The 19,953-nt window shown below is 45.4% G+C and overlaps 2 protein-coding genes across 4 annotated transcripts in view; one reads left to right on the top strand and one right to left on the bottom strand.

Annotated features, from left to right (window-relative positions):
* LOC308467998 (actin-binding protein WASF3-like) overlaps window positions 1–8,252 on the top strand; it is an 86,891-nt gene extending 78,639 nt beyond the window's left edge. For all 3 annotated transcript variants that reach the window (XM_080989869.1, XM_080989868.1, XM_080989867.1), the window contains one exon: window positions 22–8,252. The gene's annotated coding sequence lies outside the window, so the exon portion shown is untranslated. The remainder of the gene's footprint in view (window positions 1–21) is intronic.
* Window positions 8,253–10,200: 1,948 nt separating this feature from the next.
* LOC308468176 (G-protein coupled receptor 12-like) lies at window positions 10,201–18,051 on the bottom strand. Its single transcript, XM_080990141.1, has 3 exons — window positions 17,792–18,051; window positions 14,487–15,598; window positions 10,201–13,865 (listed from the first exon to the last, which is right to left on the bottom strand). Exons 2-3 carry the CDS (start codon window positions 15,594–15,596, stop codon window positions 13,797–13,799), a joined length of 1,179 nt encoding a protein of 392 aa, XP_080846267.1. The 5' UTR covers window positions 15,597–15,598; window positions 17,792–18,051; the 3' UTR covers window positions 10,201–13,796.
* Between the last annotated feature and the right edge of the window lie 1,902 nt (window positions 18,052–19,953).

A 19,953-nucleotide genomic window follows, 5' to 3' on the forward strand; every position in this document is an offset into this window, starting at 1 on the left:
TTTCACTGTGCAGACTGCCAGTCAATACCAGTGCCAATCGAGTGAATATAAGTCATTATAAGAACATAAGAAGATCCTGCTGGATCAGACCAATGGCCCATCTGGTACAGCATTCTGATCTCACACTGGCCAATCAGATGCTTATTGGAAGCCCAAAAGCAGGACTTGAGGGCAATAGCACTCTGCCCTCCTGTGATTCCCAGTATTCAGAGTCATTGTGTGGTATTAATGATATAGGCAGTTTTACTAAATATAAGGCATTGCAAAACCTAGTAAGTGCACCATGTTAGACAACAACCACTTTATTCTGTCTGTACTAAGGGATAAGAACATGTAAGTGATCATATCATGCATGTGACAAAGTGAACTCTGATCCACTAAAACACCTGTTTAGGCAACCATTCCCCTGAATACAACCTGTGATTCCATTGTTTTAACTGTTCCTTTTTTAAAAAAAACACCCCAACTGTGTTTATTGTTATACTTTTTAATGGTTTAGTGCTTGGGGCTTGAGCTACAATTCTATCTGCACTTTTCTGAAAGCCAGTCCCACTGATTATAGCAGGACTTACTTCAGGGTAAACTTAAATTAGAAAGCACAGCACATGAAGAGTAACTGAAGTTGAATTTATGGCCAGTTCCTTCTTAAACACTGCTCCCAAGTTGTGACAAAGTGCTGTTTGCATGTGGCACCACTGTTTGGCCCTTGGCATGGTAAACAGAAACAAACAAAAATGAAAGGTCAAAATGGTAAAATAGCTTGCTTTGCATAATGTATCCACCTTTCCAAAGTCAGTTTTTCTTGGTTGAGAATCACTGCCAAGTGCCTCCATCTTTCCATTCTGAAACCAGAGGGAAATCTCAGTCTTGTCTTGGCTCTGATGCTCGTAACTTCTGTTCCAATCATTGCTCATACATCCATCTCAATACTTCCCCTTCAGCTTGGGGTTGCAGACAAAGGGCTCTCCCCTCCCCAAATCTCAGCTGCAGAGGAGGTTGGGGCCCCTCTTCTCACCCTTGCCAAAGAGTAGCGCAGCAATCACCGTGGAATTGGTGGTAGATAGAATTGCAGACCTTCCTCTGTGACATCAGGATAGAAAATGTGGGGGAAATAAGGTGGTGGGCCAGTCAGGTATGGTGTTGGTTGTGTTTGTAAGCTGTTTGGGATTGTTAGCCATTTTAGAGATAAATAGTTAATAATAGAAAACAATTTCCGTAGAATGGTTGGGGCAGTGGGGTTGGGAAGTTACCACTACAGTGTTCAAAGGTTAGCCCTGTGCATTATGTGTCTAGCAGACAACCGGGTGCACTTTAGGGATGATACCTTATATAACAACATCATAATAAGCTAAGCATTCCCTGTGATTGGTTATTGTTGTACTGTATTAGTATAGTGGCTTTGATATGAAGCATCTATTAAAAGGGTTAGGTTCATTTCTTCTCTCTCACCTATATTATTCTAGAAGAATATATGTTAGCATTTATTTTCAAAGAATATATCTGCATAGTGAAGAGATGTATTTGTTAAGCTTTTATTTTGTGTTGATTAGTTAACGTAGTTGCTAGGTCCTAGGGGCTCTGATTTGGGAAGAGGTGTTGAACAGCTTCCTCTTAAAGACTGATCAGATAGGCAGAGTTTTGAATCAGAATTCAAAGGCTGCATTTAAAGGCTTGACTTGCTCATACATGTGACAAGAACAGGAAAGGTTGCATGGAATATTTTGTTCCCCCATTCATTATAACATCTGAGGGTGGCAGGAGGCAGAGAGGACAGATTTCTCTCTCAGCAGAAGGTTGAGCCTGGTCCAGGAAAATCCATATTATAAGTATTGGGACTAAATTAGGATATACATGTGGTAAAACGATATGGCGGGTAAACTGGTCCCACATTGTTCAGGGCTCTATATACTAATAGTAACACCTTAAACTAGGCCCCATTAGCAAATTGGCAACCAGAGCAGGTTTCTGAACACAGGTGCTGTCTGTTAGCAAGGTCTCACTCCTGTCAACAATCTTGCTGTAGCATTCTGCACTACCTGCAGCTTCTAGGATCAAGCTGCCAAACTGAACAGTTGATTCCTTGCAAGTGCAGAACTCCTTTGACATTCTTTTTTTCTTAGTCCAGGTTCTGAACCATGATGCCACTGAGAGACAAAGTGAACAGCTTTGCCATCACTGTGCTCTGCTTGGCTCTTACCTTGTTTTTCAGTGGTGGCCAATGCCCATTGAGACTGGTAGGATGGAAGGCAGGGAGGCCAACAGTAGGTGGAGCTAGAGCTCATGTCAGGCCCAGATTACTAATTCTCTTTCTGTCCCCACCTCCCTCCCTGCTGAGCTGTAAGTAAGCAGGGATGCAGGCTGGAAGCACACTGAGGTTGGTGGTGCTCGGCCCCATTCATCCTAACGGACCAGCCTGCACTGATGTTTCTTCTGGCTTATGAGCTTCCACCTACTAGCATGAGATTCTGTGCACTTGTTCATAGAGAGGACAAAATCAAGTAAAACTAAATAGTCTTTCTCACTCTGCCTTTGTCGCCCAACAGGACCAGGCATCCATCTCTGCAAGGTTGGAAGCAATGATTAATTTGCATACTGAAATTTTAGACTGTAATTTGCCCCCACCCAGGTCTTTGTGGTAAGAGGGGGGAAAATAACCAATTGATGGCATCTGGCTATCAGAATTCAAGCTTCTTGTGGCAGGATTTATGTGTCGCTCTTATTTGTCTCTTTTTGGGTTAGGCATCAATTAATGCAGCATTATATATAGCAAACTATACCGGGAACGGTACTACTGAATTAAGCTTCACAGTTTAGAGCAGCTGCTGAAGAATACAATCTGTAAAAAAGGCTTCCTTCTCATTCTGTTTGGGTGCCTCTGCCAAAAGTTAAGCCAGGCAGGGTTATGCAACCCCCAGCATTCAAAAATTCCTAAAAAAGATAATAAGGCCCATTTAATATTTAAACTGCTCCATCTCAATTGGCAGTCCTTCGTTAATTTATCAATTTATTCATTTCACAAAATTTATACATCACTTGGTTGTTTTGCTTTTTTAAAAACAAACAATGGCATTATTAGTTAAAAACAACTATTTAAACATTCAGAAATAATTAAATTAATTAATAATTAAATAAGCAACATGCTAAAAACCAAATTAAAACACGTGCCGGCATTCTTACCTGTCTGAATAGGCTGGCCTATTCATCATCAGGAATGCAAATTTATAGGACGTAACTTTGCTGTTAGCTTCATGATGGCAATAATTAATATTCATCTGGCCCCTCCCTGGAGTTCTGTTGCATGCCCCTGAGCATGGCAGAAGTGGCAGCTGCCATCCCCATCACACAGCTCTGTGTGATTGAGTTGCTCACTGATTATACAGGCATTAAATAACTAAAAAATAAAGAAAGAAATAAGGTGGGTGGGTAGGAAGAACTGTATTTAGATTCAGGCATCATCAAACAAGAGATTCTTCTTGTCTTCATCCTCACATTGTGAAACGAATTTGAAAGTTCACTTTGGGATTGCATATAACCCTGTTTGAATTTCTAAGTAACCAAAGCAGAGTGATTACAACAACCCCAGACATTTTGATACCTGATCGTGTGTGTGTGTGTGTGTGTGTGTGTGTGTGTGTCCCTCTCCCTCTCCCTCTTCCTCTCCCTCTCTCTCTCCCTCTCCCTCTCCCTCCCCACTCCACAATTCCCTGTTCAGAAGCTGAGTGAATTCACAGTTGAATCTTGCTTCAACACTGGTGTTTACAATATAGTATCCTGCACCGCAGCTGAGGGCTAGAGTAGGCAGAGCAGGTGGTGTGACATACACAACATGAAATTTCCGATAAAGTAGTAAAGGAACTGACCGTTCAAATGTGAAGATTGTAGAGGCAGACTTGGCAAACTCTTCTGTGAACTGTCATGGCATGTAATCTAATGCATTTGGAAGCATAAAGTGGTTCCAGTCAGGTGTACATTTGCCCAATGGAGAAGGTTATGGTATCTTCCTGGGCAATGCTGCTTACAGATGCAACTCCATAGGCAGGCTGTTTTATGGCCATAGGGTGGTTCAGAATGGCTTCCTTTTATTTTCTGCTTGTTTTCATATCTAAAAAGCACCCTTTGGCTTTTGCACTATATAGGAATTGTTGCAATAATGTATTGTGTTTGTTGCAGTAATATATTCTGTATGTATGTGTGTGTATATAGGATGTTAGGCTGATTTCAATGGTACTATTTTGTCCCTTGCTTTCGCCATCATCACCATCATTTGGCATTTAACATTATGGTGACGTCTCGTGTGATTGTCAGCACTTTGTTCATTCCATTCCATGCACGCATACCCTACCCGTTTAGTTTAGAAGGCTCTTAGGCACAATTACCAAAACAGTATTAAAGTGGACCCTCAAGGTCTGAAAAGACATGATAATGTGAGAAAAGATAAACTCGAACTTTTGAGCTCAAGAACAAATTCATGGAGTTACAGTTCTTATGAGGCAGCTATGTAGTTTGGTTTGCGCATATTTTGATTGCCTGGAAATCCTCTTTCCATTGTCTGGGTTTGTTAGTGTCAGTTCTGACTATCTTGCCCTTAATCAAGCTTCGCTATCTCTGAAACACTCTCTCCCCGCCCCTGCTACTCCCCCCCCCCATCATATCCAGGAGCAGAGCTGGTGACAGTTTCCAGGCCAAAAGGACCAGGAGTTCCCCTGTCACACAGTTCTTCTCCCAGACAGCTGGCCTGATGGCAGTCAAGATCCTAAGGATGATGTCATACTGCTACATCTGGCATGATGATGTCATGGGCAGATGTGAATAAAATTGTGTAGTTGCCTCAGCCAGTCAGCACCCACTCATACCTTAAGATCTCCCCCAGAGGCAGAATTCTTGCCCTCATTATTCCACCATCTGGTGTTTGGTGACACAGGAGAGGGGCTTTTTACTTCTGCCACCAAGATTGTGGGATGTCCTGGGAAACTCTGTTCTGCTTCCTTGCTCCTGATGTTTAGATAGTTGACTAAGGCACTCATCTTTCAGAGTGCCTTAGGGCGCTCTGATTGTTTTTTGGAGGGTAGCTGAGGGAGGGGATTGATTGCTTGCTTGGCTGTTCATTTACTGTTCTTTCGCTATACCGTAGTGGGCTATATGACTGTTATAATTTTTAATTGTACATTAAGTTCTTAAGCTTTCTTGTAAACCCAGCTATTATATGTGTGCTAATAATTAAAACATCAGCATAAGCTAAGTAGATGGGTGGGAGATCTACACAGAGAAGCCCACCTGCGCTGAGAGTGTAGACAAAGAAAATTCTAAGCTGCCTTGCAGACCTAAATAGTAGAAAGTTAGGATATAAATCTGTCAAATAAAAAGTGAGAAAGCAAGTAAAAAAACCTGATCTTGCTTCCTGATCTGGCTCTTGTGGACATCAGGGCTTAGGATGTGGCTTTCTCTCTGTTGCTCCACTGTACTCCTCCTATCCCACTGAGGTTAAGATTCCTTTGGCCTGTAAGTAAGTAAATAAGAAGACCTCTGAGTAGCAGCAGTTGCTGGGTTGGAAGCAGCTGGAAGAACTGGGGCCAAAGCAATGCAAAATGTTCAGCAATGCAAGTTAACCCTTTTTTGTAGTAACTAGTACAGCTCATCATAACACCCAATCTGCTATTTCGAAACAAACACTGAAATTGGAGAATATTCAATACAGCCTGACCTGAATGTGTGAGAATGCTGCTTAACAGCCATTACAGAGCTGACCCTGTCGGTGTGTGTGATAAGCTTGTGCTGGCCTAGCTGCTACCAGTTGGCCAAGTCATGTGAATTTAGCCCCCAAAGGGCAAGAGAAGGGCTCTGTCCTTAGAGAAACTTGCAGTTTGAAGCAAAGATTTCAGAACCTGCACTGCACTTTAGAAGGTGTTGTCCTCTGATTTACATGCTGTCCCCCCCCCCTTTTTCTTCTTTTTCTTTTTTTTTTTTGTTGGCATTTGTCTGTTTTGGGAGACAATGGAAGAATGCACCTTCTTGGGTAAAAGTCTTTGTTATCCTGTCACTGTGAATAAATGATCAGTAGTTCTGGACTAAACTCAAGGCAGAAATGATGGTACATGGTGAGAGAAACTGCTTAAAAAGGGGAGGTTGTATCTGGGTTTTAATTTGCAATTGTAAAATGATGTAGTTGAGACAAAGTAGAAGACTTGAGGAGGGGGCAGAGGTAGTTAGTTATCCTGATAGGTTTCTCACTCCCAAGAGCAGGCTTGGAAAGAGCCGATGACCCACCGGATGCTGTTGGGCTACAACTCCCATCAGCCCCAGCCACTATGAACAGGGATGATGGAAGATGTAGCCAAGCAACATCTGGAGAACCACAGGTTCCCCACCCCAGACCCTAAACCTTCTCCACCCTCAGCCCCATGATGAAGTTTCATGATTATAACACAGTTCCTAAAAGGAAAGCAAATATTTAAGTCCACGAGGCAGCTTGGTTTAAATGCAGTTGTTTACAGTCACGGAGAACGGGTGTATCTCAGTATCCCTATAATAGGAGACTGGGTTTTGGACTTCATGGGAATGCGAGATGTTGCTCCAACCATCTCTGCTCTAAGTAGGGATGCTACCAAATTCACTGTCTTCCAGCTTATTGTGTTCAGTGAGTAGTCTTGCTGGCAGTTGCCTTCTTTTGGGAGATGCTGTCTCCTTGCTTTGTTGTAGAGCATGAGCCATTAATGCCATGTGCCAGTTCCTTGCTCCCTGAGCCACTGGCTGGAATAGAGAAGTGCAAGCAATTCAGGCCAGTGTACTGATGTCCAGAATCCCTCTGGTCCCTGGGAATGGGGACTGGAGGAATTAAAAAGGTGGGGACTTGCCATGCACACAATTATACCTGCCAATATGTATGTATGTATGTATGTGCGTGCGTGCTAATGGAAGCCAAGATTTTTCAGCCCTTTGGAAAGAAATGGATGACCTGTGTCACTATGCCCCTGACAGCAAATAGTTTTAAAGTTCCTCTTGAGAAGGATCTGACAGTGTATCAGTGCCTTGAGAAACATGGCAACAGCAAGACTGGCACTGTGGGCTCAGCTGTGCAGTTGCTGAATCCCAGCAGGATTGGCCATGCTTTCAGAGGAAGCAAGATCTCAAAGTCCCACCAAGCCTTAAGTCATTGTTCTCCTTCACTGCATGCTCTTAGAGTGCCATGCTTGCCTCCCATTTCCCCCCTGAGCTTTCCTAAGCTTCTGTTGTGATGCTGACACACCAACATAGGTGAGTAGAGAAGATCTCTGGGTAATACACTCTGAATGTGAACACTCTATATCAAGTGTGTAACCAACATGGTTCTCTTCAGTTGCTGTGCACTCCATCAGCCCTGCTGGTCAGGGATGATGGTAATTGTAGACCACAACATCTGGAGGGTACCATTTTGGTTGTCTCTGCTGTGCATCCTAGTCAGTACAGCCACACCACCTGGCGATGCCTCAGGGAAGCTCATAGGCAACAACCTTCCCCAATCTTATGTTCCTAGCAGCTGGTATCCAGAGGTATACTGCCTCTAAAAATGAAAGTTCACTCTAGCTTTCATGGCTAATTGCTGTTGAGACCTATCCTCCACTTGGGTTCCTGAAGGGACACCCACCAAGCAGTGCAAGTGATCTTCAGAGTTTTGTTGCTCTCTCTTCTGCTCATATAATACTTTATACTATTTCTTTTTCATTTTTGGAAATGAGTGTTTATACACACACGCACACACACACACACACACACACACACACACACACGTTTGATTTCTGTTCAGCAAGAGAAACATGAAGTTTGTACATGCTTCAAGGTATTGATAATTTGATTCATGTGCGTTATTATAGAGCTGGCAAAGCAGCAGCACTAATGAGAAGCTTTTCACAGTCTAATGGGGTGTTCTAAACATGTGCATTTAGTCAGTAGATCAGTATATGTTTGCTACTATTATCTATCTGCCGTACAGTTTGCTGTTTGTAAAGCAAGGGTTCCCGATGTTGTGGGTTCTGCTTGTGTCAGTGCTGACAAAATCAGGACCAAAGTTTATGGTTGCAAAATGGAACTTTATTATTTTCCTGCCTGTAGAGGGGAAAAAACACAATCTGTGCAAGATACTGTGGGATGGGTGGGGGAACTGCTAGTAATGCTTCATGGGACTTTTTATTTTTTCAAGAAATGTTGTACAACATAATCTGAAGCTGTTGACACTTTATGCATGTTAGTAATAGAAATAAATAAAGCTTTTAAGACAATTTCTGTCTGTGTGGCCACTGCTTTTTCTTCTCTCTGCTCCCCCTTTTGATATTTCCATTACTTTTAAACAGTGGGCAAAACCTTGTCCAGCCTTCCTCCAAACATTTTGGGCTGCAGCTTCCATCAAATCCAGCCAGCACAGTTGTTCTGGCCAGTGCTGGTGGTAGTTCAAACATCTGGAGGGAACCTGGTAGGGGGATGATTTTGTGAGCTCATACATGAGAGCTCTGATAACTTACTAACAATTAATCACTGGTATATTACTACCCTTTTAATTCTCTCTCTCTCTCTCTCTCTCTCTCTATCTCTCTCACACAGAGACACACACACACACACACACACACACCAGCTGATGCTATTTACATTTATCTAAATCTGCCAGTTAAAATGCAAATGTGGTCCCATTGAAATCATGGACATAGAATTTGAGATGATTAGAAAAGTACAGATTCCAGAAGCCACAAAAATCTGACCAGGATTCAGTACTTTGACAGAGTCACTTGATTTCAACAGAAGGGAGTAAGGAAGTACTTTTATGCTCCCTTTGGAATCAGTAAAGGGACCCCTGACCATTAGGCCCAGTCGTGACAGACTCTGGGGTTGCGGTGCTCATTTCGCTTTATTGGCCGAGGGAGCCGGCGTACAGTTTCCGGGTCATGTGGCCAGCATGACTAAGCCGCTTCTGGCGAACCAGAGCAGCGCGCGGAAACACCTTTTACCTTCCCGCTGGAGCAGTACCTATTTATCTACTTGCACTTTGACGTGCTTTCAGACTGCTAGGTTGGCAGGAGCAAGGACCGACCAATGGGAGCTCACCCCGTCGCGGGGATTCGAACCGCTGACCTTCTGATCGGCAAGTCCTAGGCTCTGTGCTTTAACCCACAGCGCCATCCACGTCCCTATTGGAATCAGTAGGGCTTAATTATTTTTTAAGTTTGGACAGATTGCGCCCCAGCTCATATTATGAGGAACTCCAGTGGCCTGCAATTCAACCCACTGTGCAAATTGTGGCACTCTTCTGACAAAACTGGAGACATGCCACATCCTTATACCTACAAAGCTAGATGGGCCATTGGCATGATCCAGCAAGCTCTTCTTATATTCTTAACCTATAGGGCTCATTGGCAAATCAACAGATTGAAAACTAACAAATCAGTGGGCCCAGATGTCATGCACCTGACAGTTTTTCATTCATAAGTGAAATTGCTAATCTAACAACAACAAGGTAACCTATAATTGGCCTGGGATTACCATCCTTCTGCTCCCATCCCATATCAAATGCTACTGACTTCAAGTTCATAAATTACTGCTGTTCCAGAGTCCGGTCTTTTTGCCATGTGCTCTGTTGTGGCCAAGCCATGGGGCCTAGGGTTTGAATCTCACTTGTCACCAAGCCCATGGCCTAAAATGACTAAAAAGCGCTGGGGCCATGGAAAATAATCTGCCCACCAAAAATGCCCTGGGATCAGCAGGGGCTGAAGGCTACCTACCTAATCCATACAAGAGAATGGCTGCCATTTCTCTCCTCTGGAGAAAATAAGGCAATGCATTTGACCAGAATGTGTGTGTTAAAATCAGCTGTCTGCCTTCAACATAGAGTGGGCTGTCTTTACAGACAGGGCTCTCCCTGGCAGAGATGGCAGAAGGGTTGTAGTTCACCAATAGTTGAGAATATGATTGCAAACAAAAGGCCCCAAGTTCAGTCTGTCACATTTTCATCTTGGGCTGGAAACACTGTGGCAGGCATACGGAGTTTGTGTCTCATAAAACTGAACATATCCTACTGGGAGCAGGATAAACTTCCTGGGGTTTTTTGCTTGCATGGACCTGCAGAAGTAGTGTAGGTTGTCAGTCACCTGGCAGGTAACTCTATATGGCTGATGGACCACACTGGATGCTGTGGGGCACACACTCTGCAGCCTTATAATAAAGGAAACGACTCAAGCACAAGATCATTGCTGACATTTATTAAGACAAATCTAAAAAAGCAAAAGACACAAGAATATTGGCACATATCAGGGCCAATGCCCCAGAAGTCAACATCGCTCTTTAATCTTCTTTTAAAAATAATTTTAAGTATCGTTTTGACAAATCACTTTAGCATTTTATGTACAGTAATAAAAATAAATTACTCTTAACAGATGAATGTATCAGTTTAATACACCATACAGTGCAATAATAGCATTGGTTTTTTGTTTTTCCCCACTCATCTATAAAGTGCATTGCAGGGACTTGGTTTCACCAAATGGAATGATTGCTGTACATTTATATCTCTTTGGAGGGTAAACGTGTGGACATTCCATTCAACAAGTAGCACTTCTTGCGCCAAAGAATGGCTTCCCCACACTGTTTTGTCTTTTCACTGGCCCCTAGGGAAACAGTGAGACCATGCTGGTTGTTGGAGGGACCTGAGGCAAAAGTGAGTGGAGGAACAAATGCAAATTTTACCTTTCTACATTCTGCTTGTTTCTACACAGAGACTCAGACACCCCTCTCTATCCTGTCAAGACAAGCAAGAGGCATGATCAGAGTTCAATGATACAAATTACAAGAAAGGAGAGTCTAACTAAACATTCTGACTGTGTGAACTTATTTGACAGTGTTACAGCCTACCTTGGCAAGTGGTGGACTCTCCTTCATTGGAGGTTTTTAAATAAAGATTGGATGGCTACCTGCCAGGGATTATTTAGCTAAGATTCTTGGATTTCATGGGGTTGGATTAGATGACATTTGGTGTCCCTTCCAACTCTACAGTTCTATGTTTCTAGGACACATCCCAGCCAGAGAAAAACATTAAGGGTGTGCAGCAGGGCTAGTGAGAAGTGTAACCTAGGGAGAGATTTGAGGGCCAGGCCTGAAGTTCCCACCTATACCATAAGGGGTAATCTGTATACAACAACACCCACTTTCCACACCACACCTATTTCCAGTGTGCGTACACAACTAAGCTCTTCTACAACAGTCATTCAAGTCAAAGGTGTTTTTCTTTCTAAGACCTTCAGGTAGGTAAGATGCACAAGTTTCACAAAAGTTTTATTTTTATACAACTTAGAAAATGAAGAATGAACTGTGTAAAGCAACATTCCTGTAAGGAGATAAAGGTGTTGGGGTGGAGGGAGTGATGTGGTGGTTGGAAAGAATTCGTGCATTTATGTTCAGGAGTTGCTAATCAAACTAGAATTAATAAATGTAGAGCAGATAAGTGTTATGTAACCTAGTTTTAAAAACCATCTAAAAATTGTGCATCTTTCTTTTGGGGGTGGGTAGCTACATTCACAAAGGGATGCCTTCTAAGGCAAACCACATCTGCTACATAGGTTTCCCTTAGCATTTTTTGTGTGGATTAGTAAGGAAACACCAGTGCACAGACTGAGCTGTACTGCATTTCTAGGTTGTAACCCAGCAAATCTCTTGGTTTGCACAAAGTAATTTTTGGGATAAGTTTTATGAACAAAACAAATAAACATGAAAAAGTAAAGTAAACAGAGATTCCCACAGTGATGCAATATCTTCTTGACTCAGCTGAGGTTGGGTTTTGTTTTTGCATGTGTCTGACCAATGCATACACCACAGGGATGCAATATTGCAGGTCTGCACAAAATTTGGGCACAAGAAAAACATCCTGGAAAGCAAAAAAATGCATATATGCAGCTGAAACCTAGTCTGTCAAAGGCATCAAAATTTTGACATAAGTATCATTGAGGAATTTGCTTGTGGATGCTACAAAAGGAATTATTCAAACATAAGAGACACATTTCTGCATTTTTGCACTTGTGTGCATGCATAAGGTGAAGATACAGCATAGCAGAAAATAGAAGAAAATAATGTTCTGTGTGGCTATATCTTGTCTACTACATCTAAGCCTCAAATTGCTGGCTGACCTAAACACACACACACAAACATACACAGAAGAGCAACACACTTAGGAACAATCCTGTTCCTATTGTCATCAATAGCAAAGTTCCTTTTAACTTTAATGGTGCAGGATTGCATCTGTCACAAGTAAGTCATGCAAGCCATTGGGTGAATTGCAGTCTCTATCACCACAGTTGTTTTCTGGCTTAATCTCACTGATGCTTCCATAGGGCTTTTAATTCTCTTTCCTAAATGACCCGACTGCATTCCCTTTCTTGGCCACGCTACATCCCCATTATAAAGGTCACTTTATGTCCCCCTGCCTGATTTCACATCACAAATGACATCATACATAGAGGAAAAGAGTTTAGCAAAGAGTGCCTATTCAGACATGTTACTTTAGTAGCTTCAGGTATGCAGAACAATAAGACTGGCGAAGCTGAAGGCCCCAGTCTCTCATCTCCTTCCCTCCTACTAAATAGGGTTGGTAGTTTTGCAGAGTAGTGCCTCTCATCTTCCTTAAAACTTAAAGTTAACTAACTGGGCTTCCTAATCATATCAACCCTATTCTCCCACATCTGCTCTTTCCTTTCCATTTTAGGTCAGTGTGTGTAGCCCCAATTATCTCTGGGGTCACTTTTAAGTCCAAAGAAATAAAGAAATTTGCAGGAAATAAATGGTTACTCTATAATCTCACACAGTGATACACGAATTTAAGGTGCGTTCATTCCTGTGGACTCCCTTAGAGTACTGGCTCCACAGTAGGATAATGGAACAGCCATTCAACCTTCTCAGTCAACTCATGAGTTGTTGAGTTGTGCAATCTTTATGAGGGCTGGAGGGAAGGTGGGGAGCCAATGACGAGGAATGGCAGTTATTTTTATCTGACTCAACCCGGCCCATCTCTTTTGCCCGGGGCTAATAAATCCACACTACACGCTATCTTTTTTTTCAAAACAGAAGCCTGTGTGCTTTTTAAATAAGTCTCTACGTGGGTAGCATTTTACTGTTTGATTGCGACTTCCGCGGAGCTGTCCAGTCCTGATGGTGCTGACACGTCTTTGGGATGAGAAGGAATCTGGCAGATTCCACTCATCCCACGACATCTCGGTTTATTTGTTTTTAAATGGCTATTGATATTGCATAGAGGATCAAAATTTGATTAGGATAAAAATGGAAACTCCAAACGGAGCAGCCCACGTTTTTCTCTGGAAATATTCCTGCAAACTATCTGTTTATAATTTTGGTTTTGCTTTGCTATCTTTATATTCGACATTAATAAAGGGAAGCAAACATTTAACTGTTTGCGTCTGGCTTCCTGCTCCCGCGCTTACATTCACACCCTGTTTCGAAAACGTGTGCTTCATTCAGAGAAGAGCCCTGAGCTGCCCTAGACCCCGGAGTCAAGGCAAAACCTCCTCTTACGCTCCAGTCTCCACGACTAACTAAAAGAAACTCAAAGGCAGAATTCACATGACCCATTTTTTAAAAAACTTGTACCCGCAGAATAAAATCAGGCAACTTTTTTTTTTTAAAAAAAAAAAGCAGAAGATACCCCCGCCCGCTCCCCACAAACGCCTTTCCTGAGAATCCTGCTTTCAATCAAAGGAGAAGAAATTTTAGAGGCAAAAAAGTAAATCAAGAAAGCAGAACAAGATTTGTTATGTTTTGAAACATTATCTTGCAGTTTACACTTGGTGTTCCACATTGGCCACAGATTTTGGCAAATGTCCGAGTCTTTCGCCACGCCTCCCTCCCTAAACACAAAGAAATAATAAAATTAAAATATCGCCCGGTCGCTTGCGGGGAGAGGGAGGGGGGAGCATGTCAGGCACATCTTACTTGTGTATGGTTCATCAAAATAAAAACAGGCATAAGAAAATAACCATCTGGAGAGCCTTGGCACTGACACCCTGCTTTCTTTTCCTAAGAAGGTTGGGTAGGGGTCCCTCCCCTCCCCCGTTTTGTTTTCTCCCCTCCCCCCCCCCTGCTGCAGCTGCTGGTGCTGGGGGATCATACAAAGGCGAGGAAGGGGGAAAGGAGGAGAAAGAAAGAGAAAGAAAGAAAGAGAGAGAGAGAGAGAGAGAATAAAGAGAGAGAGAAAGAGAAGAGAGAGAAAGAAAGAAAGAAAGAAAGAAAGAGAAAGAAAGAAATAAAGAAAGAAAGAAAGAAAGAAAGAAAGAAAGAAAGAAAGAAAGAAGAGAGAGAGAAATAAAGAAAGAAAAAGAAAGAAAGAAAGAGAGTGAGAGAGAGAGAGAAAAGAGAGAGAGAGGAAGGAAGGAAGGAAGGAAGGAAGGAAGGAAGGAAGAAAGAGAGAGAGAGAAAGAGAGAAACTAAGATTCCAAAACCATAAAGGCAACCATAGACCCTTGTCATACGTCGCTGGATGTCCTGGGCCGAGAGGAGAAGCCGGAGGTGATGCACCCGCAGCAGGCCACCCAGAGGGATTTCTGGATGTCCGGATTTCTGAAGGCATAAATGATGGGGTTGATGAGCGAGTTGAACGCTGCCGGCAGGGCCAAAGAATAGGTGTAGACGGCTGGGTAGCTGGAGTCAGCCACCAGGGAATAGATGGCCAACGGGATCCAGCAGAGGGCGAAGGTGCCGAAGATGACCGAGAGCGTGGCGATCCCCTTGCGGGTGGAGGTGGCCTGAGAGGTGGCGATGAACTGGTGCTGGATGGCGATCTGCTGGGCGTGCCGGAAGGCGATCTTGCAGATCTGCAGGTAGAGGTGCACCATCAGCGCGAAAATGAGCAGGAAAGCGACGGCCAGCACAGTGGCGTTATTCTTGGTAACGGGCCGGAGGACACTGCAGGTGCTGCGCTCCCGCAGGCAGTTCCAGCCTAGCAGGGGCAGGAGTCCGACGCCCAGGCAGAACAGCCAGACAAGCAACAGCATAGCGGCCGTGAAGGTCAGCGTGCGCTCGGAGTGATAAGTCAGCGCGTTGTAGAGCGACAGGTAGCGATCGACGGTGATAGCTAGTAGGCTGCACACCGAGGCGGAGAAGGCAGTAATCAGCAGGCCGGCAGCGCTCAGCAGGGCAGTCTCGCTTGGCGAGGACAGCAGGTACTGCACGCTGAAGTTGACGATGAGCCCCAGGCCGGCCAGCAGGTCTGCTAGGGCCAGGCTGCCGATGAGCAGGAATGTGGGTGCGCGCAGACCGGGAGTGTAGAAGAGCACCGCCAGCACCAAGGCATTCTCGCAAGCCATCGCGGTGCCCGTGGCGCACAGCACGATGTCCCACGGGTTGACCGCCACGGCCGCCGCGGCCACATTCCCGCTGTCTCCTGACGCCGGAGACAGATCCAAAGGGCTCCCCGCGGTGGCAGAGGCGACCGACGGCGGCCAGAGGCTGGCGAAGGGCCGGGAGGAGGCGTTGAGGAGCGTTAAGAGTTGCTCCTGCTGCTGCTGCTCCAGACTTTGCTGCTGCATCAGCAAGTGCTCTTCCATGGCTGCTGCTGCGGCTGCTGTAGGGTGACCGAGCATCACTGAAGAAGTGGAAGAAAAAGGCAACGGGAGACAGTTATAGGGGAGAAGGCAGGGGGCGGGGGCGAGGGGCGGGCGGTCCCTGGGAGAAGGTCAAGGAGGAGCTGACAGGGTTTGGGGTGCGTGTGTCAAGTATGGTGGGCACCCGCCCACCCCCAGGTCCGCACGTGGAAGGGAGGAGGGAAGGGCCATTAGCGGTGTTTGCATCCACAGAGCTCAGGTTTGGGTTTCACTAGTGTGCATTCAAACTCGAACGGAGAGGATGCTCCGCGACAGAGCACCTGCTTTGTCTGGAGGATGCCCCAGCTTCAATCCCTAGCATCTCCAGGTATAGCTGGGAGATAACCCCTGTCCGGAATCCCGGAGAGCCGCTTCCAGACAGTAAGGACGATACTGAGTTAGATGGACCAGTGGTCAGTACCTGACTCCATGTAACGGCAGCTCCGTATGCATGGGGAAGTAACTTTGCTCAGTGGTAGAGCATCTGCTTTGCATGCAGAAGTCCCAGGCTCAAACTCCCGCATCTCCAGACAGGGCTAGGAAAGGCCGGGAACCCTGGAGATCCACCACCAATGGAAAGCAGATGCCTTTGTTCCTATGACCCAATATATCCCAGTCCCATTTCTGGGGATGGGGAGGCGGGGTAGGGAATGTCAATTCTACCTGGATTTGACACCAAACCAGCCACCCCGTCCCATTGTCAACGAAAGGAACCATCAGCCTTTAACCCTGCGGCTGAGAAGGCATCTTATAATCAGCGTGGATGCTCCCTAGCTTCTCTGCCCAGGAAACACACATCGGTTCCCGAGCCGCGAAGGTGGAGGCACGGAAGACGACGCTCTCCTCAGCCTGTATTAAAAGCTGTTACCCTAAAAACTCCGGAGCCAGACGCCAGAGGCACTCGCGGGAACACAACAGCAGCTTTGAAAAGGGCACCTTTGCAAAAGGAAAAACCAGTCCCTTCCCTGCAAGCAGTGACCAGTAATCTGGGCGTATGTCTGGGCGTGCAGACTTAGTTGAGTGTAACCTGCTTGGTTACTTCCTCTCCCAAAACCCCAGGTGAAGAGTCCTTCATAGGAGGACTGCTGATTTTCGGGGTAGTGAGTATTTTTAATTTACTGTAAATTATCTCCATTCCCTGCCGCTCATGCCCCTCACAAAAATGAGCAAAATCAGAGTGCCATGTTGTGCATCCAAAATGTTTCCTACCCCCCTCTACACACACACACACACACACACACACACACTGTTAGGATGCAGAGGCGCTTGCATCATCAGTTGTATGTTGGGTGCTGCGGCTACATGGTGGGGAGGGAAGGAAAATGGGACACCGATGACTTACATAGCGTTATATAGCGGGGCTAGAATTTCTTGGCTTGGTCTTTCCCAGAGCTGCTGTTAATAATAATAATAATAATAATAATAATAATAATAATACCTTTTGACTCGAATGGGAAAGAATTATCGCTCTCTAATTAGCTATATATATAGGCAGATATAATTTGTAGTCTAGTCCTCTCCGGATATCTATTTGCATGATTCCAAAGCACCTTCTCACTCAAATTTCGTTCATAACACATCCAGCTACCGTTAGAACAGTAAGACTGCCGCACCGAAGCGAAGCCAGTTTAATTTGCAGTTCCCGCCCCGACCCCTCCTTTTTTGGGGAATGACACAAGCCGCCTGCGAACAACCGCAGAAGCTCAGCTGCCGCGAAAAAAAACCAAAAAAACCAAACGCGCGCGCGCACAGACACAATCACACAGTTACCCGCACGCAACCTTTCCAGTCTGTGAGACTCCAACGTATTCCCACCCATCACCCCTTCCTTCTACAACCACCGTGCACATTTCTCTCTTCTGTCAGGTTTTAGCGCTGTGAACAAAGAACCCGAGAGCCATTCAAAGGTCACCCTTTGGGCGTTTGGTCTGTGCTGCTGCAGCCGCTGCTTTTGACTCTTGTGGCTGCTCCCATAATACAACTTAACAGAGCCCACCAAAGAACAATTTAGAAAACAGTAGCCAAGCCGTTGGGCTGGTTTCATTGTTCCATGCAACGCGAACACCCTCCGCCTCCCGCTTTCCAAGCCCACTGCGGGATGGAAGAATGTGTGGGTGGGGAAGGAATCAGGTAGACCCCAGGCGACATTCAGAAACAGGCATGCAATTCCCCACCTCCCCAGTTGTTGTTTATACCTTGGTTTCCAATTCTTTGGTCAGTTGTCCTCCCTGCTAAATCCTTCTCAGTCCTCGGAATTAAGGCTTCCTTCTCTGGTTTACATGGCTAATAACGCTGGCAGGTCTCTGCCAACCGAGTTGCTCTTAATATTTCCCCCCCTTTGGGTCTGCTGATATCTCTCTACTCTGACGTCAAAAGTCTTCTCTTATATTCACGATCGGCTCCAAGTCTGTGAATCAGAGGAGCCTGTGATCAGAATAACAACGAGGCGCTTTCTCACACTAGCTCAGCTCCTCCTCTCCTTTTCTCCAAGATACGCACCGGCGAGGAGATAAACACACTCTCGCGCGAGCGCGCATACACACTCGTCCTCTGGAATTTCATTCATAAGGCTGCCGAGACCCGCCTCCTTTTCCCAAGGTCAGGTGCTTCACATCTTCGCTTTGAGCGAAGAGAAGCCTGCAAGGTCTCTCCGGTGTGAAATGCAGAACGACACAATATGAACATGAAAAAGAATGCATTATTATCATTATTATTTTGACTGGAGGATGGATGCGAGCTGGTGATGACTTCTGGGGCTCAACTACACCTGGATGGATGTTGTGTAATTAGATCGAGCTACAGGGACCCGAGATACTGATGGGGATGAGAAGAGCAACCTAAGAGCGTTAAGCACTGCTTAAACAATAGCAACAGTCTTGTGGCAGTTTAAAGACTAGAACATGTGTTACGGCACAAAGACCTCCAATGCATGAAGTGTTGCAAGTATATAAACTGAGTTGCAAGTATATAAACAAATGCATGCTAGAGACATTATAAATATTAAGGTCAGAGGAAAATGTGATGTAGAAAAGTATAAATAATTAGGTAACTGAACAAATATTGTGGATTTTTAAAATCACGCTGCATAATAATAATAATAATAATAATTTATTATTTGTACCCCGCCCATCTGGCTGGGTTTCCCCAGCCACTCTGGGCGGCTTCCATAGAAACCAAAAATACAGTAAAATATCACAGATTAAAAACTTCCCTGAACAGGGCTGCCTTAAGATGTCTTCTAAATGTCAGGTAGTTATTAACGCTTTGACATCTGATGGGAGGGCATTCCACAGGGCGGGCGCCACTACCGAGAAGGCCCTCTGCCTGGTTCCCTGTAACTTTGCTTCTCGCAATGAGGGAACCGCCAGAAGGCCCTCGGTGCTGGACCTCAGCGTCCGAGCAGAACGATGGGGGTGGAGACGCTCCTTCAGGTATACTGGGCCGAGGCCGTTTAGGGCTTTAAAGGTCAACACCAGCACTTTGAATTGTGCTCGGAAACGTACTGGGAGCCAATGTAGGTCTTTCAAGACCGGTGTTATGTGGTCTCGGCGGCCGCCCCCAGTCACCAGTCTAGCTGCCGCATTCTGGATTAGTTGTAGTTTCCGAGTCACCTTCAAAGGTAGCCCCACGTAGAGCGCATTGCAGTAGTCCAAGCGGGAGATAACTAGAGCATGCACCACTCTGGCGAGACAGTCCGTGGGCAGGTAGGGTCTCAGCCTGCGTACCAGGTGGAGTTGGTAGACAGCTGCCCTGGATACAGAATTGACCTGCGCCTCCATGGACAGCTGTGAGTCCAAAATGACTCCCAGGCTGCGCACCTGGTCCTTCAGGGGCACAGTTACCCTATTCAGGACCAGGGAGTCCTCCACACCAGCCCGCCCCCTGTCCCCCAAAAACAATACTTCTGTCTTGTCAGGATTCAACTTCAATCCATTCGCCGCCATCCATCCTCCAACCGCCTCCAGGCACTCACACAGGACCTTCACCGCCTTCACTGGTTCTGATTTGAAAGAGAGGTAGAGCTGGGTATCATCTGCATATTGCTGGACACCCAGTCCAAATCCCCTGATGATCTCTCCCAGCGGCTTCATATAGATGTTAAAAAGCATGGGGGAGAGGACGGAACCCTGAGGCACCCCACAAGTGAGGGCCCAGGGGTCTGAACACTCATCCCCCACCACCACTTTCTGAACAAGGCCCAGGAGGAAGGAGCGAAACCACTGTATAACAGTGCCCCCAGCTCCCAGCCCCTCTAGACGGTCCAGAAGGATGTTATGGTCGATTGTATCAAAGGCCGCTGAGAGATCCAGCAGAACCAGGAAACAACTCTCACCTTTGTCCCTAGCTTGCCGGAGAT

Source organism: Podarcis pityusensis, assembly GCF_964106645.2.
Source record: "Podarcis pityusensis genome assembly, chromosome: Z".
NCBI lineage: Eukaryota > Metazoa > Chordata > Lepidosauria > Squamata > Lacertidae > Podarcis > Podarcis pityusensis.

Bases quoted from the DNA above. Each gene is read 5' to 3' on its own strand.
- LOC308468176 (XM_080990141.1), bottom strand. From the start codon at position 15,596: ATGCTCGGTCACCCTACAGCAGCCGCAGCAGCAGCCATGGAAGAGCAC. The intron at 13,866-14,486 runs GTATGACAAGGG...CTTTGTGTTTAG, and splicing joins GGCCCAGGACATCCAGCGAC to GGAGGGAGGCGTGGCGAAAG.